The following is a 19490-nucleotide window of genomic DNA, read 5'->3' on the forward strand; positions in this document are numbered from 1 at the left end:
ACTGGGTTGAGCGCGTGTCTTTTGCTTTGTCATTGTTTGTCACCACTGTAATGTTTGTAGACACTTTTATTATATGTCCTTTCTTTACATAGAATAGGTAATGTATTTCACGTATGTGTAGAACATATTTAGTGTTGCTGATCTGACAGAAACCGCAGTGAAAAAGCACACAGGGGAGGCAAACACTACCTCTGCCTCAAAGAAGAGGGTGAGCGAGAGCCCACTGGTCGGGTTTATGCTTGTTCTGTCGTTGCTCTTCTTCTACTCTTCTCTTCTTCTTCTTATATTTTGCTTTGACCACAAAAATGTAAGATTCTATATCCAAGCTTAAAAATGTCTCAAAAATAAAGAAATATGAACAAATCAACAGTAATTCAACGTCGGACAGGTAAATCAAATATGTATCTTACCTATGTGTGTGTAAAGAATGCTGATATGAAAAACCACCAGTAGTCAATGTGCAAGCTGCCAATTGAATGGTGATTTAAGCTTCTCTATTGGGTTCATGTATTTGTAAATCTGACTTATGTAGTGTCAGTGCCTCACCAGCCACGAACCTCACCGCACGTCACTGCAGCAAACATGGGGATTTACCAAAATGCCCGACTCGTCTTTCAAGGATCTACAGCCTAACCATATGACTCAATCAGGGATGTAATATTTTAGATACAAAATTCAAAATGTATCTTTTCAACATATTGAAACTAACGATATCCATCTTTCTTTCTCTGTTCCGGCTTCTAACAGATGAGCATTTATGTGTGTGTGTGTGTGTGTGTGTGTGTGTGTGTGTGTGTGTGTGTGTGTGTGTGTGTGGTGCAGCAGGAGTGTGTGGAAGCCAGGCCAGACACACACAGGTGGAGAAAAGACAGAGACGGCCTGTAACTAAAACAAATAGCTCAGCTGAAAATCAAAGTCAGCGGTACGGCAGCGTTTTGCTTTCCCTATAAGTTACTGTATAATGCAGCTTTTTGCTGTCTGAAAAAATAATGTTTGTGACGCTGACAAAGCAGCAGTCTAAAGCAGTACTTTATCCTGTGACAAGCAGAACAACACACGTGGCAGTGCATAGAGAAAAAACTCCTCTTTGTGGTGAAGGTTAGGCGACGTCCTCAAACTTCAGCCCTCTTCTGTGTAAACTCACCAAATTGCACTAGTAAATGTTTTATTTATTTATTTGAGAAGATTGGCCATTTTTATATTGTAATTCTTAAAAGGTAGAGTTGGTAGTCTCTTGGGGTTTTTTTTGTCGAAATGTGTCATTACATCTTGTCAGCAATTTATGAATCAAATGCTCTGACAAAAAAAGAAAAACATCTGGTATGTGGCTGATACAGGGCTGTAATAAGCCAGTACAATCATTTAATTCTGTTGAAATGAAGGGCCGATATAAGTCGCCAAGTAGTGTTGTCTACTTGCTAGATTTAACAACTTTTGGAGCTAGTTCTGCTAGTTACTTTCATTGGAAAATAGTTGTTCGGTTTGATGATTTTTTAAATCTAGCACACTAGAAAATCTAGTTTCTCACAATTACTAACCTTGACTTGTTATTGGTGCCACCAAGTCAGACTCCAACGAAATCATGCAAGTTAACCAGAAACTTCTTCAGCTCAGACTCCAGCAGGCCTTCAGCAGTGACCTGCCCTCTACAGACATTCCATATGATATGCCTTCACTGCGACCTGCAGTAGGAACTCCGGTGGGAGGAGGAGAGCTCCGCCCCCAGCAGCAGCAGCTCCTTCTCCACCCAGGAGCAGAGCTTTGCCTCGCTGCTCCCAAATTCGAGGTTTTCTATAGGGACTGGTGCTCGAGTAAACTACTTATTTTGTCAACAGGGACTGCCAAAATCAATAAAAAATTTGCTTCCTCGTCGCTTTAAGTGTATTAGATACTCAATAATGATGCAAGTTCAAACTTAGTCAGGCTTTATAAGGTTGAATAGACCTAATATTAGTTTTAGAAAGAATGCTACAAAGAAGGTGGATAGTGTGCACGTCCGACCTCAGATGAATAAAGGGGCAGTACAAAAGCAAAGCAGCATGCTGTATAGAGAGGTCTATGTCAGATCAATATCAATGTGAACAAAAATCAAGTTATATGTACAAACAAACAATGACGACTCCATCTACAATAAGCATGTGAAAGAGGCGGGGTTTGTAGCTAACAGCATATGCATCAACTTATTCAGAACAGAATATTTGAAATCAGATGAAACTGTTGATTCCTGTTGCAAGAATGTGCTCATTGCAACAGTAAAAAGTAGAAAGTAACATCAACAAAACCTAAATGAGTGCTTTTTAAATAGGAACATTTATAAGCACAATTATCATGTTTTATAAATGAAGTAGCATAGAATGTAAGAAAAATAATGGATTACTGAATTTTTCTGTCTATTTCTTATAAAATGAATTTAACATAACAACATTCATTCATCACGTTAGTTATAAACTGTAATGCTGTTGCTTCAACTGTTGATGAAGAAGACATTTGTGTAACATAAATAGAAAATAGAAAACTTGACGAAAGGTGTATTAGACTAAAATGTTCTGAGAATAATTTACTGAAGGCAGAATTGTAGAGTGAAGAGAATCTTCAAGCTGGTCACAGTGTACTTTTTATTGGTTAATTTAACCATTGCATCTATGCAAGTATTTTAGTTCACAGGGTGAGCTCATGTTCCCCAGAGCTGGTGAAGGAATGAGCACAGTCTGAATGTATTACTGTATTTATGTCTAAACCAACGAGAATAATGTCTAGGTATTTTAGTGTAATTGATATGGGAATGGGAATTTTATGCATTACTGATATATTTATATATCTATGTGGTGTTTTGTCAGAAACCTTGTTGCAAGTAGCAAGTTAGTGCTGGTCATGGTCTTCTTATTTGTAAAGCAACACTCTGTACATTTTGCTTCCAAAATATGTCTTCTTTCAAACATTCAAAACACACATTTAGTTGTTTATTTTATTACTTTGTCTATTTGCATCTGTAGGTTTAATTCACTAAAAGTTAGCATTAGATAATGTCTCATTTGCATATTTAAACATAACCTTGTAATAAAAAAAATGTATTTCTGTAAGTAATAAACTGGGTAAGTTTGATGGTGATATTTATTAATAATTTTCTTTACCCTCTTAACCTGTAGCATCTCTGCTAAGCAATCCGTTTCTCTTCAATGATTGCCAATTTGCGCACTGACTGCTTTTCTCCAAGGATGGAGTCACCGCTTCAAGAACCTCGTCAGTGCCGACATGTATTGGCCTTTTCGCGGGGAATGGATCTTCACAACACATACTTCAAGTGCCTCTGCAAAGACCATGCAGAGAGAGTGGTGTTCAGAAGCCACAGGTCTGCCCCGCCTGCCAAGCGCTGCCCAAGATTCAATGCAGTGGTGGGATTATTTCCAATGCTTCGATGTGATGCTCTGCTGTAGGGAGGACCAACCCTAACCCTGCCGTTAAATTATGTAAAGACGTGGATTGGTCTCTCTGGAGACCGTGTTCACATGGCGTGCAACATGGCAGACTCCGTGAAAAAGGGACCCCAATCTAGATATAAATGGCCTTTTCAGATCTACCAAAAACACAACAATTCTTATTTTTCGGTCACTTATGAAAATATATTTATGAATATTATTCTCCATTTTATCTAGTAAATCCCCTACATTTTACACACTGTTCCTTTAACTAAAAGTGAAAAAGCATAAGCGTAGGTTAATCTAAATCTGCAAAGCAACTAGTAACTAAAGCTGTCAGATACGATGATGGTGGCTAAGTGGAGAGCAGGGCCGTCCTTCAATCAGAGCCCTCGGCTCCGGCTCCACTAGTCGCATGTCAATGTGTCCTTGAGCAAGACACTTAACCCCAAAATTGCTCCCGTAGCTGCGCCTATGGTATGATAGAATCTGAATTGTAAGTAATGTAATAAATGTAATGGACTAAAAAAGTACAATATTTGCCTCTGAACTGTAGTAGAAGTTGTGTAAAATGGAAATACTCATGAGTACACCTCCACATTCTACAGTGCAGTACTTGAGTAAATGTACTAGTTACATTCCACCACTTAAAACGCAAAATTCTTTGAAACATCTATTACTTTTAAGTTCTAATACTTTTTTTCCAATCATACATTCAGTCCTTACAACAAAAATATATTTTCTTCAACCCATACATCTGGAATGGGTACAAAGTAAATGGATTTTGGTTGATATCAATACAATCAAAGTGTTATATTTGGGAGATTTTTTAAAATTCTAATTCAGGAATTGAATTATCGCAAATAGTAGTGAGATCATTATTCTTAACATATATTTTGCATAAACTGTGGTTCATTAAGCTCTCAGCAGTTTTCCTACCGCAGGGGAAACAGACATGATCCAACACTGACACCTTGTGGAATTGTACTTACTGTGATGGTTTAAAGTCACGTGTCGGTTTCTTTTTGTATGCAGAAAACCCTTTTTTTGTCAAGTTTATTATTGGTGGTTTTCTATGGACTCTTGCATGAAAGCTTCTATGGTGGTGTGATTATATTAAAAATGTATGAGTCAATAACAGTCTCCACAAAAGGTCACAGTATGACTTTTGTGGAGACTGTTAGTATAATGTTACACTGACTCCTTAAATTTTGTTCCCTCTCGTTTACCATTATATCTTTACATATTTGTATTTTTTTATATTTACTTTTTTATATTATTTGTTTTATAACATTTTCCATCCTCTGCTTTTAGATTTATTTTCACTTTACTGGATTTAATCTAGTTGGTTAAGTTCAAATTTCAATCAGGTGAGGCATGATATTATTCAGATTACAAGCCATTTTCAAATAAATACTATCCCTGTGCTCAACCATCTGTAGATGATAAAGATGAATATTAAAAATACAAACTATTCTAAAATTCTAATTAACACATTGCAATTTAAAAAACTTGGCAGTGCTGGCAGCAGCTTTACCACAGGTCCTACAACTTCAGATACAAATTAAATTAGGTCTGCGAAAAAGCTGACTAAAACACTGCAAGATGGGAAAAAACTTTATTTACCACTAACTGTTGCTGCATCCTGGCACCAGCTGTAAAAGTACCACCTGGTATGTCCTCTGACACTGGCCGACTGGAGTACTGGTAGATGGAAGTCAGGGGCATCTCGAACCACCTTGAGTCTTTTTTTTGGCTCTGCCCTCTCCCTGTTTTACAGAGTGCACTATCACAAAATTATATATAATTATTCTTTTAAATTCCAAATTAATGACACTGTAGACATGGAAAAACATGAGAAAATTACATTTGAGGAATACTTACGCATATAATTTATTAGCACTTAGACTTTTTTTCTTGTTTTGTACACATTTGCCATATTGCCTTTGGTCGTAAGCAGCCATTAAACTCCCCATAACCGTCCATTATTAGCTGCTCCGCTGCAGAGAAGGATGGAGTTTTTCTTCAGCCAATTTTGCTGTCCTGTGAGACGGATCATCATGATTTCCTCTTTCTACTTATAAACCCTTTTGTTAAAGAAAGGTGTGTGCAGTAATCAGGGACACAGCAGTCCAGGTTTGATAAATCAATCCTCCAATTGCTTTCAAAAAAACAAATAGCCAGATCCAAATGATGACGCCATGATGCTCCACGTGCCCCTCTGAAGTCAGTTTTTCGTTTGCAGGTCCACCATAGTAATTATGACGGGAGTAAAGGAGGAAGTCAGGTGACGTAGTATAAAGACCGACAAAGACAAACAAAGGACTTTTAACAAAGGGGGCTGCTGTTAATGTCCTTTGTGAAAGTAGAAGTCAACATTGACTTATTTTAACATTGTTAGAGAACAAACTTAACTAACGTCATGAAAGTAAACCTAAAGGGGTACCCAGTGTGCTAGAAAGGGACACCACGGTTTCTGAGCAAGCGTCCGTCTGTAACAAGTTAGGTGTGAAAACAGGTTGCCCTACCAGTGCTACCCCGGAGGCAGGTGTCCCAACCAACCAGCAGGGTCAGCAACAAGGATGAAAACCCTAACTGGCTTCGCACCCTCAAACAAACCATTTTGTCTCCTCGATAGATAAACTGAGCTGGAGATTCAATGGTGGAAGTGAATCATGAGGCAGGAACTACACCTTTGCGCCATCACTCCAGTTTGTAATTTATTGTATGTAAAACTAACTTGCCTGGTTAAAGAAAGTACATATAAAAACTATGTATTGCATTTCATGTGATGCCTGCATAACTGATTAAATGACATGTTCATTCTTCACAGTAAAGTAAACTGAATTGAAAATGTATTTTAAGTTCCAATTTGCGACTGTAGGATGTATTGCAGGAGAAGTACTGTTCATAATAGTAGAGCCTCTGATTGCCTCATGAATTGTTTAACATAGGGCGTATGTGTGTAGCCATAAGCACCGCCAACCTGTCTTGAAACGGATGTGAGACTGGTGTGGGATCATGCTCTGTACTGTGCTCTAGTGTCTGTAAGGAACCGGCCATCTATTAACATTACTAATGGAGGAGATGTTAAACCGTATGCTGTTGGCTAGGTTGCATAATTGCTGGTGGTGATACAGTTGTGTGTAATCAACTTGCAGTAACTGTAATGTTGTTACAGAGTTGGAATAGCCATCAGAAGCTTTGATGCTGTTGTATAGTCTGGTGTTAAGCGAACTGTATAATTGTGACTGTATTGTTCCATTGTGTTGCCACCTAGCTTGTTGCTGACCATTAATAATCTCAAAAGAAATATGATTGAACTCTTGTTATTGTAGTTAGTTATTTTTTTACAAAGTTACTATGTACTTCAATACGAAAAGTAATTTCCTTCTTGGGACAAAAAGCCTAACTATCAAGTAACCTAACCTATCTATATGATATTTTTCAAATAAAGTGTGGACCAAATTAAAGGAGACGGAAAAGAACTGTGACAAGCCTGAGATTTATCCTATTCATCTCCCATGGTCTCTCCAAATAATTCCTGAGTGAAAATCAGTTTCTCTGCATCAAAAAATCTGTTTCTGTTTTTATCCTTCTGTACTAACCAACATATTGCTTTGAAACCAGTAAAAAAGAACAGCAGAAAAGAAAATCAAACAATTTTTCTTCATAATTGAGAGGACACACGTGCGCTAATGTAACACAATAGGGGTGTTTCAGTCCCAGTGTGTAATGCAAATCTATGTTCAGACTTTTAGTTTAAAACATTCAAAAAAAGAACAATTATAATCAACAGAATGTGTTGACTTTATTTTAAACAAATCCATGTATTGTATTGCAGATATATCTACTGAAATGAGCATGCTAACCAGCTATCCCGACCCCTCCTGTCTTGTAATACCACTTGTACCTGGAGGGGGGGCATAGTGAGTCACAGTAGCCTCCAGTCTGCCCTACAAAGAAGTAGAGCTGTCCTGAGGCTTTGTTGCCACTAGGGGACTACTTTGTTGGGAGGAGGGCGGGCTGCAGCTCCATGAGATGGACCTTAAGGTAGCTGGTTGCTCGAATTCAGCAAGGGCAAACCCCAGCAACGGGGGTCTTATCCCGCTTTTCGGTGTGAGGGTTTGGTCTTAACAGCTGTGAGTACTAACAGTAGCCATGTTAGTTAATTAAGCTCATAATTTTGATCATTTGGAGGCTTTGGAGGCAGACCTGAAGGAAGGGGCTGTCAGTGTTGCCAACTAGGTAACTTTAGGAGTGACTGCTGCTCACTACTTTCATTGGAAACTAGTTGGAAACACTATGCTGGGTTTTTCGGTTGGATATTTTTTCTAATCAAGCATTCTCCTGCTAGTTTCTCAAGATTGCCTACTCTATCTTTAAATCATCAAAACAAAACATAATTAATTAAAAACTGACTTGACTTGCCAAGCTGCATTTGTTTTCCACTAGCTGTTTGTCATGGTATGTGTTTTGTGTTAAGGCTTATATGGAACACATTTTTATTAGACTACCTGTAATACTTTTTCAGTTTTAAACTAGCCCTCCATACATCTTCCAGGGTCCACTGGTTAGTCTCCTTGAGGCTACTTTTGTTACAGAGTCGACCCAGTTCCTGTGAGTATTTTTTCTTTTTGCTAACATTTGAACTGAATGCGCGCCGAGGAGGTGGCCTACAGTGAGAGCTGACCGTGAAGGCGGCGCGGTGTCAAGTGTAATTTGCTAGCCAATAGTGGGCTCCAGGTGCGGCCTGGGGGGGCTACAGAGTGGCGTCACCGTCCGAGCGAACACAACACCGTTGGAGACGATGGAAAGCAAGCAGAGCCAGGTAACCTGTTCACTTTACGTTGTTTGTGTTCCATTATGTATTTATTTATTCATTTTTTAATGTGGCTGCTTTTAAAGTAAACAAAAAATGGCCTGTTTGAAGAAAATCGAATGTTGGCCTGGGGCATTTGAGCAAAAGCTCCACTTTTGTCGGCGCGAGGCGGTTCCGCTTTGATTTGACAAACTAGTTAGTTTGTTTCGCGCTCCGCCGTCTGTTTTTAAACACGCACGCATGGTTGGCTACATTGTGGTAAGTGTCCTCCCAGGTCTCGTGCTCAGTAATGTCACTTGTTTGTCGTGTTTTCTTGTGGAAACCATTGTTTTGTTGTTTTTCGTGTCTTTTCTTTTTGCCGCTTAGTTGAGCCCCACCTGCCGCTCATTACATTGATAAAGAGCCCCCCAATGTTTTTCCAAATATTTTGTGGATTGTTTTTCTAGAAAGGACAGAGATATAACCAAAAGTAAACCGTTGTGTTTTAAGATATTTGAAATGGTTTACCAACTTGGAGTTAGCTATGTTTCCCCTCCACTTAAGTTTCGTGTGTGTCTGAACCGTAGTTCTGTAAAAGCGCCATTGCTTCTGGTCATACACATGATTCTCACAGCAGCAACTTTGACAGCAATACTGGAGCACATTTAAGTCAATGTAGGAGATTTGTTTAGTTCTGCAGAGAAATGAATAGTTCACCTCAATGGCTACTTTCAGAAATCATTAACACTATATCATGCCTTTGGAAATGGTCAGTTCAGCCAACTGAGTGATTTTGTCTTAATCGATTGTGAGAAATAGTTTTTATGTAAAAATATATCAAGGCAAAACATAACGTTTTCATGCACAGGTCAATTTTGAGATTTTTGTCTCATTAACTTGTCTTCTTTTACACTAGTAGAACGAAAACATCCAAATGAGATTATAGCTGTTAATTCTGCTACTTAGTCTATGTGCGTCTGTAGATTTTCTCCTTAATTTACCAAAAGTTACCATCAGATAATGATGTTTAAACAACATACAAGCTTAATTGTTTTAATCTAAGTAATCAACTGAGAAAGTAATGGGGATGTCTATTAGTTGTTGTTTTTTAAACTATTCGCCTGTAGTCTTTTAAATTTAATTTTACAAAAGCTCACACACATCTGTTTTCTCAAAATTAGTTTTTCTTCAGTAGAAGTCTTAAATTGTGAATGTTTTTACTGAGAGCTTTGTTCAGAGATCATTCGTAGCCTGACTTATAGAACTTTTTTTTACTAAAAGCTATTATCTGGTTTATGAATTGATACAACGCCTTTGACTCAGAGATAGCATTGGCAACATAAATAAAATAAGAATTAAACCAGGCTTTGTCCACTCTTCAGTTTTCTGTCCTGGAAATGTATGCAAATTAACACATTTAATAAGATAGAGATACGAATGTCACACTACTTGTAATACCAAAATAATTATATAGTAATAATAATGTTAGAAATCAACTAGTGAAATTTCATGGCGCTATCTATTTTTTACCCTATTTATCCAGAATGTCTCCCCAACAGAAAAAATCAAGATGATGTTGTTTTGTTGAAAGAGCTCCACACATTAGGCCTGTAATAATCTCAACATGTCCAAATGCTTATGAAACTTCATGGTTTGTTTTTAAACTGTTCTTTATTCTGGTGTTTGAATATATATTTTTTTACACAGAGTAAATACAATATTAGAAGCATCTTACTTTTACCATTGCCTACTTATTGGTAATGTTTTGTGCTATGAAATAAATTGTTACAAGCCATAAATGTGTCAATAAACAATTTAATGATCAATTAACGGTCAGTATTTAAATCCTCTCCACAAACGAGTGAGCTCTACATGTAAGAGTAGTGTTTTCCAGCAGCTGCACTGAGCGGTGGTGTTCTGAGCTCACCGGGGCACAACTGGTTAATGATGATCATACAAATCATAAAAACACATGACTGTTTCTGTCCGTTTCATTTTTTTTAAGGATTGTTTTTCTCAAAATGATTTCTAAAAGCTATAATGAATTGATGTTGACAATGTCAGACATATGATCGTCCTAGCAGTCTCATGCAGAAGGCTGTGTTTCATCATGAAGTGATAACCATCTCCAGAGGTTCTGCAATAGATTGGGGATGGTATCATGAGGGTTTTATACTCCTTCTCAGTTCTGTTTATCGATACTCTTGTCAGTTCTTCATTATTAAAAAATAGCTTTTTCACATGATATAAACAAGTTTATGAATTCAGAAACCGGATTAGAATTGAATTATTTTGAAATGGAACTAAATGATATTTGCCTGCGGGTACAGCAGAAGTTTACACAAATTTGTTGATTTTTTTTTTTAAGGTGTGTGTGTGTGTGTGTGTGTGTGTGTGTGTGTGTGTGTGTGTGTGTGTGTGTGTGTGTGTTAATTAGGGCTGGGCAAGTTAACGTGTTATTATCGCGTTAATGCATTAATTAATTAATGGCAAAAATTATTTTATCGCACATTTTGTATTATTATTAAGTGGACATTTTGAACACACCCGATCCGTAACCCTCCTACACTCCGTCACCGTCGGTCCCTCCTGTCTCACACACGCATGTGCGATTGTCTCGTTACAGGATCAAAATACATATTGTCGTGTTTTTAATTAAACCTATAAGCGAAGAACGGCAACGTTTTATTAGCATAACTTCCCAGGTTCCCATGCGTCACCTACTTTCCCCGGGGTCCTAAGTCCCTCCTTGTACATCTTCTTATCACCCTCTATTTGCCAATGTACATTTATAACTAATACCACACATATTACACGGTAATCAGCTTTGCATATGTGTCTGACCAAAACGTATTTAAAGTTTTTTTTTGTTTGGAATATGTATAATAAGCATATTATTTAGCTTTTGCTAAAATTTACAAACAGTAGATAGGTTTGCAATTTTCAAGGTGTATATTTCAAATTGCATCTATTACACACATGAAAATAAAGCTGAATATCTATTATCAGAATAATTTTAACTGCTTCTGTGTAAAGGGAATACTGCTGTTAAAAAGCACCTTATTTGTTTAAAGTACACTCAACACTGTTACTCTTCAGATAATGAACAGCAGCAGTCGGTTCTTGTCCTTCATATTTATAGTGATATTAGCCAGCTTTAGTAGCCTAATGTGCTGCTGAAAATGAAGCCATGCCATAATCTGACCAATGTCAAAGGCTTTCTGTTTATGGTCCATAAGGGTAAATAATGTGTGTGTGGTCACCACATTTCTAAAGGCATCAATTGCTCAATTCACTCAGTGTAGTAATACGTTTGGAAAATGGAACCAGTTCTCTGTCCTGGACAACAATATTTAAGCTGTCACACAATATAAAATGTCCAAGAATCAGGGTGAACTAACTGTTTAATCTACTGGAGTATACTTGATTTTTTTTAATAAATGGGCACAGAGATATACGCTGATTTATCCCACTTTACCCCCCTCCCCCCAGGTGCTGAACCTCGAGCGGGTGCAGGCGCTGGAAACATGGCTGAAAACAACCAATACAAAGCTGACTCAAGTTAATGGCCAGAGGAAGTATGGAGGACCACCCGAGGGTGAGGGAGGCGTTATAGCATTAGCTCCGTGGAGAAACTGAGAGATGCAAACATGTGGAATATAAGATGAGTTTCAGTCAGGGCTGCACAGTAAATCCTTTCAGCATCGACATTGCAATCGCAGGACGTTCAGTGTCGGCACATTAGTTACATTACGTCAGGCTACAACTTTTGCTGCTTAATACAAAAGGAAAACGCCAACGGTTCTGATTTCCATTAATTACCTACAGATGCAGCCACCTAGACTCCCCTCCTCATTCTAGATTCCTCCGACAACACTTTCAGACTTACAGTAGTTGCTGGAACTTCAATGAAGTTTGCAGTTCAGTTTTCAATAGTTATTATTCACCTATTTTTAACTGCATAAACCCTGATTTTCTGTGGTGGAATATAACTACGTAATAAGTACATTTGCTCATTATATAAATATGAAATACAATAACAGATATTGCATATGTTAAAACTTTAGTTAGTATTTACTTCAGTTTATTTATATTTTCTATCAATAGATAATATATTGTAATAGCTTAGGCCCTGCCTTTACCAGCTGCAACATTATAGTGAACACAATAATTATAATTGAATAATCTCCGTAAAGGGATATTATCCATAATGGACACTGTAGTATTACTCGGCCTACTTTACTCAAGTAGGATATCTGAATACTTCCAACACTGCTAATTTTTATTTCACCTTAATGACTTTTAAGTTCACAAAAAGAAACGATACTCTGACAGTATCTCAATGATTAATTTAATAAAATGTTTCATTTAACTAGCTATTTGCCTTGATGATACCTAGACAGATTCAAGTAGGATCAGTGACCTCTGTAAATGTCTAAAAATGCTTGACTTTAAACTACACTTGCTGTGTTTGTTGTAACTGAAAGAGACAAACTGACTTACTAAATCTTGCCATTTATCCCAAAATGCTCAGTCTTCAGAATACACCCACCTCTTATTAACACAATGTACCAACATGTTAAGTTACACATCTTGCTAATTGAAATGTAGCCGAAGCTACTTTAAAATAGGATAAAATGTTAGATTTTTCATTCAACATGATGAAACGTGTTAATGTATCAAACAATCGGGTAACATCACCAACTCCCCTCTCCTCTCCATTGTGCTGTCAGTGTGGGATGGCCCCCCCCCAGAATCCCGCTGTGAGGTCTTCATCAGCCAGATCCCTCGGGACACCTACGAGGATCTGCTGATCCCTCTGTTCAGCTCCGTGGGGCCCCTCTGGGAGTTCCGGCTCATGATGAACTTTAGCGGCCAGAATCGAGGCTTTGCCTACGGCAAATACGGCTTGCCAGCTGCGGCTAACGAAGCCATCCGCCTGCTGCACGGTCACATGCTGGAGCCCGGCTCCCACCTCAGCGTCCGCCGCAGCACAGAGAAGAGACACCTCTGTATCGGAGACCTGCCAGCCACCACCAGGCAGGAGGACCTACTGAAGGTACAGTTCTGGGACTCGACTTTTGTCTTAGAAATATGTTTTTTTTTTTTTTTAGCTGAAGTGGAATAAAATTATTTTGAATTCACTGCCATCTGAAAAAACCCCAACAAAGATCATTTACCACTGCCATAAAGAGCTGAAGTCCTGTCATCACCTCCAGGTGAGCCTCTGATAAACTTACTTGTGTGTGTGTGACTGTTTTCCCTCTAAATCCATCTATTTATCCATATTCGAAGACAAACAAGTAGTACTTGGTGTTAAAATGAGAACCCCTTTGTGAGGTCAGGTTTTAAAGGATGGTACGCAATGTTTGAAGCGGGTGTTGTATGAGTTACCTATCTATAGTCAATGTGTTGCCTACTGGTCGGCACACCCCAGTTTGGACGGGAGCCAAGGGGGGGCAGCAGCAAAATCTATTTTATCCACCTCAAAGAAAGGTCCACCAAAATCAATATCAGTTTATATTTTCACTGCTGTACATTGTCATCAGACAGCTATTCCTGACATGGAACTGAAGCCATTATATCCATCTATGCTCTGCTCAAGCCACTAGACTTTATTTTGTCTCACAAAATGCAGAAGTTGCTGATGTTGAAGCAGCTGCAGTTCCCTGTCAGAAAGGGCTGTATGGCGGCAAGGTAAAGCGGTGAACATATTCTATGTATGGCGTACAGAGGAATAGTTTGGCTGTTTTGAAGTGGGATTGTATGAGGTACTTAGCCATAGTAAGTGTATTGCCTCCAGGAGATGGTGACCAGTTTGTAGAAACAGGCAGGAGTGTCAGCACAGCAGCAAAGCTATGTAATGCTGTGAAGGGGGGAGCAGCAATACGTTAAAAGGCTCAACTTAAATTTAAAATTCCTTTAAGAATTATATTTGCGCTCTTCTTTTTTCTAAATAATGCATACATATAAACTGGAACTGTTTATTTTTTTTTGGTGGGCCTTTCTTTATGGTGGTGCGGCCGTCCACAGCAGTACATTGTTTTGCTCCTGTCTCTTTCTCCAAACTGGGGACGTGCCAACTGTCATCTAACATAGGTGATACCCCAACTACAACCATGCTTTAAAAAATCCAAACTATCCCTTTAAGTTAAAGGACAATTCATTTAATAGCATACTACAGTGCAAAGTACTGTATTATAACTTTTTAGTCTGTACTGTGTAAAAAAACAAACATAGACATCCTTCAGTCTCCTTCCCTGTCCTGGATTGTGCATACATTCATACCAGCTCTGACCACTCCACTGGCTTCTTAGGTTGAACTGGTAACATTTAACCCACGAAGGTCTGCAGCTTATTGGAAGTGGTTCCTGCTGTGTTTGGGTTATTGTCTTTGTGTCTGACGTTTGCTCCTAGGTGCTGCATGTGCTAGCCGATGGAGTTGAGAGACTGTCCCTGAAGGCTGGGCCTGGTATAGAGGGGGTGTCTGCTATAGTGGCCTTCTCATCCCACCATGCTGCTTCTATGGCCAAGAAGATGCTGGTGGAAGGTATGGTGATGGACTGATACATGGGATCAGTGTATGTCTATAAATGGTCCCATTTGTTGTCAAACAATGACATAATGCAGATGCAAGAAGTCAATCGGTGGACTTGTGACAATTTGTACAGCTATTCCAATCTAATGCACACTTGATACTATTCTTTTAGGTTTTTTTGTTGCTATTTATCATTGATATATCTTTGTAGCTCTGGCCATGTGAGACTTGACTTGACTGCAGAAAGCTAAGGAGATTGGACTTGGCGACCCAGACATTCTGAAAAGTGCTCCACTGAACCTAATTTGTAGCTCTGCCAAACTGTCACGAATAATAACATTACTAGGATGCATTGTCTCACACTTTCAGTTGCAGCTGCTGGCACCCGAATTAAATGGAGAAAGCTCTAAATTCAGATGAGAGGAATGAATCTTTTATTATAAAATGAGACCATATACGTAAATGAGTAGCTCAATAATAGTTTCCCTCCTTTCCAGCATATCGCCTATTTTCCTCCCTGTAGCCATGGAAATCACTGTGTTAGTTCCTGCTATTGGTCATTAAAAAAAGTAATTTTCATATTTGTGAAATATTTAGGATGAATATGTTTAAGGAAGAACAGTCACATAATGTCAGTGTAACTAAGCAAAGCTATTAAAAGACAACTTGGTTGATTGTGTGTGTGTGTGTGTGTGTGTGTGTGTGTGTGTGTGTGTGTGTGTGTGTGTGTGTGTGTATGTATGTGTGTGTGTGTGTGTGTGTGTGTGTGTGTGTGTGTGTGTGTGTGTGTATGTGTATATATATATATATATATATATATATATCACACATTAGGCCTATGTATACTATAAAAGCAAAATATTGAATTAAAACCAGTTGTACACAGGTAAAGAGCCTAAATAAATTACTGTAACGAGACATTTTGTCCACCTGGCCAACTGTAGAATGTATGCAATAATAAAACTAAGAATACTTTCATAATATGCCTTTTTAAATAAAATAAATTGGATATTTAATGTTTTTTAGTTTTTTTAACAAAAGGACATCTACTGTCATAGCTGGCTAACTGTGAACTATATTATCTGCCAGTAATTGATATGACATTATGACATTCACATTGAGAAGATACAGCATAACTTGTAATACAGTGCAAGATTAGATGGTCAGACGTCTCTTGATAAGGTTATCGTGAACATACAATCTCCCTCTTCCTATAGCTTTTATTTATTTATTTATTTTGATTTTATTTAAATCAAATACAAATTACAAAATACTCAAAAGTAATTGAAATACGTATTTCAAATACAAGTAATAGAAATACTGCCCTTCTCTGCCTACAGAGAAGTTTTAAGGGAGGAGAAGTCTCGTTGTGAAACCTGACAGGTGACCTGCTGCCTGAAGACAACAGTGGAAATGTGAGAGTTGGAGAAAAGAGTGCCAGGAAGAGTTTTTTGTGTTGAGTACAACAAGCGTAGCATAGTGTTATCTAAAACGTTTACCAATGTCATGGCTGAATATCTGGAGAAGAGTGGGACCTGCTGCTGCCCGATATTCAGGTTTCACAACGAGACTCCTCCTCGAGCAGGACTTGGACACAATAACAAACAGACCGGATCAAGCGAAAGGTAAAGAAAGAGGGGTTTTTTGTATTCCTTTGTAGGATCTTTTACTTGACATTGTCAGACACTTTATGAATCAGTAGCAGCAAAGAGAAGGCAGCCATTCAACTTGTACCTAAATAAGTTAACATCAATTAGGCTTCGAACCCTCATGTTATCTGAACTCAGACACAATATCCCTAGCAATGCATGAACAACTAAAACATACAAGATGGTTGGAGCAGCTAGTACTTAGTCACTTTATTTAGGGAGTTAACGTTTCAAATTGATCTAATCAACTTAGTCTTACAGGTAACTCATTCCATATAACTGCTGCTGAATATAAAAAATACTTCCCATACAACTTTCAAGTCCGCATGGCACAAAATCAGCGGAGCTCCCTCTAGAGCAGGGGTGTCAAACTCATTTTCACTCTGGGCCACATCAGCATCATGGTTGCCCTCAAAGGGCTGGTTGTAAATGTAAGACTGTATAACTAACTACTCCCTAACATATTGTTAAATAACTGTCTCTGCATTTGATTATTGTTTATTCAAGTGTAAAAAGACTGTACATGCAGTTATATAAATGTAAAATTATATTTAAGCACATTTCTGTTATTATAACATAAATCCTTTTAATTTAGGGTTAAGAAACCCATATTACTCATTACAAATTTTTAAGGAAAATAACAAAGACAAATATCAAGCACAACTTGATATTTAGCATTAACTACGTTCAAAGCTATTTTTGTCACCTCTGCATTAAAAATGCCCCTCCCCGCCATCGTCCCGTGAATGGGAGCGACATCCAAGAGCTCCTCGATGGCGGTCTAGTCTGCCTTCAGCCTCTTATAAACATTGATAGATGATGTATGTTGTATCCGTGTTGTCTGTGCTTTCATCAACAGCTAATGAAGAAGACAACTGCTTCGTCTCTCCGGCTAGCTGTGTTGTTAGAATGCATGCTAGTTTCTGAACTCGGTCTGATTTGTAAAAGTCTGTATCTGGTCGGAGCTCACCTGCTCACATACCTTTAAGCATGCACTGGGCTGTAGCTTTTGTAAATATATTCTGCTGCGATTGCAGTCTGCCCTTTAATTTTTCTGACAATTTTATGTTTTTCTTGGAGTCTAAATTTAGCTCAGTGTTTGAGCTATTCCTTCATCACAGACACTTTCCTCATGGCACAGAAGACAGACCGTTTTGAAGCTTGAAGCACAAACATGTATTACCTTTTCCATCTTTCATAACATTTTCTTCCCTCTGCATCAATTTTTCTCTTCGTGGACATTTTGGGATTATTTGTCGATCATTTTCAACTCAATCACTTGTTGGAAAACCGCTTTACCGTTGCCTCTCCTGTCCACCTGTTGTGATAGTTTTAATGTTGGCACACAGACAACATGTCATCTCATAATTTCGACCATGGGGATATTTTGATTTTCAAGTCTAACTTTTAAATTTATTTTATTTTTTTGCTGGCGGATTCGTTGGCCACATAAAATGACGTGGTGGGCCGGATTCGACCCACCGGCCTTGAGTTGTGGGAAGACTTTGGACATCACTAACCGGAGAAAAATACATAAATACAACAATATTGACGAAACATTTTAATATATTGTCTCATCCACTCTGAGCAACTTCAGGCTAGAATAAGCAGGGAGATGTGTTTAGGCATAGAGTTTACAAATCAACCCCACTAGTTTGTTATGAGAGGTCTCAAACTTATTTTGAAAGCTCTTTGAATAAAATACTGTATTGCGATATGTATCGTAATATATATATCATACAATGACAAGTGAATGGAGATTGTTATGGTATTGTGAGGTGCTTGCCAATACACAGCCTTAGTATTTAGACTATCACATTTCCCCTTCTCTGTGACGACTGGCTTTTCTTTCCACCTGCAAGTGTGACCGGTTGTACCAGCTACTTTGCCACTTTTGATTGGAGTGTAGGCAGTAAGATTCAGTTCTTTTGTAGCATAATTCAACCCTTATCTGCACCTTGAAAATGACCTCTTGGAGGTGTTTTCTTTGACTAATTATCTATTTCTAGTTACTGAAAAAACAACCTATTTTTTGTTTATTTTCTTCGGGGAAGAAAGGATTACTCATTCTCAGCTTCTTTAGAAAACAGCTGTGGGCCTTACTAATGTACTTATATTCTTCTTGTGTCCAGCATTCAAGAAGCAGTTTGCATTGAACATCTCAATCAAATGGCAGTCCACGGTGAAGCCGAGCTTGGACGAGCAACTGTCTCCACACAAACCGTCTAAGAGCCTCCTGCCGTCAACCCTGAAACCGCCGTGCCACATCCTGAGCTCTCCGCAGACCTCGGCCCCGCCCTCTCGCATGGTCCGCCCTCCATCTGTCCCCCTGGGTTTCTGCAGGGCAGTGGGGGGACCCACTGTCCCCCAGCACCCTCCCCCTCCCAGATCCTCCACCTCTTCCTCCCAGGGTCACTTTGTGTCCACAGTGTCCCCGACATCCTCCGTGGTGCTCTTGTGTAAGCTGTGTGAGGCAACCGGTGTTGGTCAGCCACTCTATGAGATGTACTACAGCCATGCGGTGCCTGATGGATTCCTCTACTTCACCTATAAGGTGTGCATGCCCGGGATAACCACGGTCTTCAAAGGGCTGGTCATGATCTTGCCGGGACCCACAGCCACCGCCACGCTGGAAGAAGCTCGGCAGGCTGCAGCCCAGCAGGTCCTGCAGAGGCTGTACAGTAATCAGCTCGCCCACTGACGAGCCTATCAGATAATATACAGTACGCCTACCTGCATTGTTTGTTTTGTTAATGTTATATCTAAAAAAAGATGTTTAATCTTATATGTAGTTAGTTGATTTATGCATGCTTTTATAAGTAGTATTAGTAGACTCGTTTGTCTTGTTTCATTTTGCATTGTTTGTTTTATGCATGTTTTTTTTAATGTGTGTTACTGTTTGATTGGTTCCTCATTTTAATTAAATGAGATTTGAAAAGAAAATATGAAGTTGGTGTTACTTTATATAAATGTTTAATTTTGTGGTCATTGTCATGTAACTCTTATTTCTGTGTTGTTAAAACCACATCATTTTGTAAATAGATTTTTGTAATGTGATTTGTGTTTTTTTTTTAAATTACTATTTG

General features: G+C 38.6%; 1 protein-coding gene across 3 annotated transcripts; it reads left to right on the plus strand.

The window, feature by feature from the left end:
- The first annotated feature begins 7449 nt into the window (after window positions 1-7449).
- On the plus strand, window positions 7450-19263 carry dnd1 (DND microRNA-mediated repression inhibitor 1). Of its 3 annotated transcripts, none has more exons than XM_068715349.1 (6): window positions 7450-7558; window positions 8088-8247; window positions 11710-11815; window positions 12951-13276; window positions 14635-14767; window positions 18537-19263. In XM_068715349.1, the coding sequence occupies exons 2-6, from the start codon at window positions 8227-8229 to the stop codon at window positions 19103-19105; spliced, it is 1155 nt and encodes a 384-aa protein (XP_068571450.1). In that variant the 5' UTR covers window positions 7450-7558; window positions 8088-8226; the 3' UTR covers window positions 19106-19263. The 3 variants fall into 3 exon arrangements, with proteins under 3 accessions (XP_068571450.1, XP_068571449.1, XP_068571451.1); XM_068715350.1 differs by lacking the exon at window positions 7450-7558 and adding an exon at window positions 8013-8036 and having other exon boundaries at window positions 8133-8247; XM_068715348.1 differs by having other exon boundaries at window positions 7450-8247.
- The last annotated feature ends 227 nt before the right edge of the window (window positions 19264-19490 follow it).

Source organism: Cebidichthys violaceus, unplaced genomic scaffold (genome assembly GCF_023349555.1).
Source record: "Cebidichthys violaceus isolate CVI_PGR_0920_01 unplaced genomic scaffold, fCebVio1.0.p SCAF_2, whole genome shotgun sequence".
In the NCBI taxonomy this organism is placed as follows: Eukaryota; Metazoa; Chordata; class Actinopteri; order Perciformes; family Stichaeidae; genus Cebidichthys; species Cebidichthys violaceus.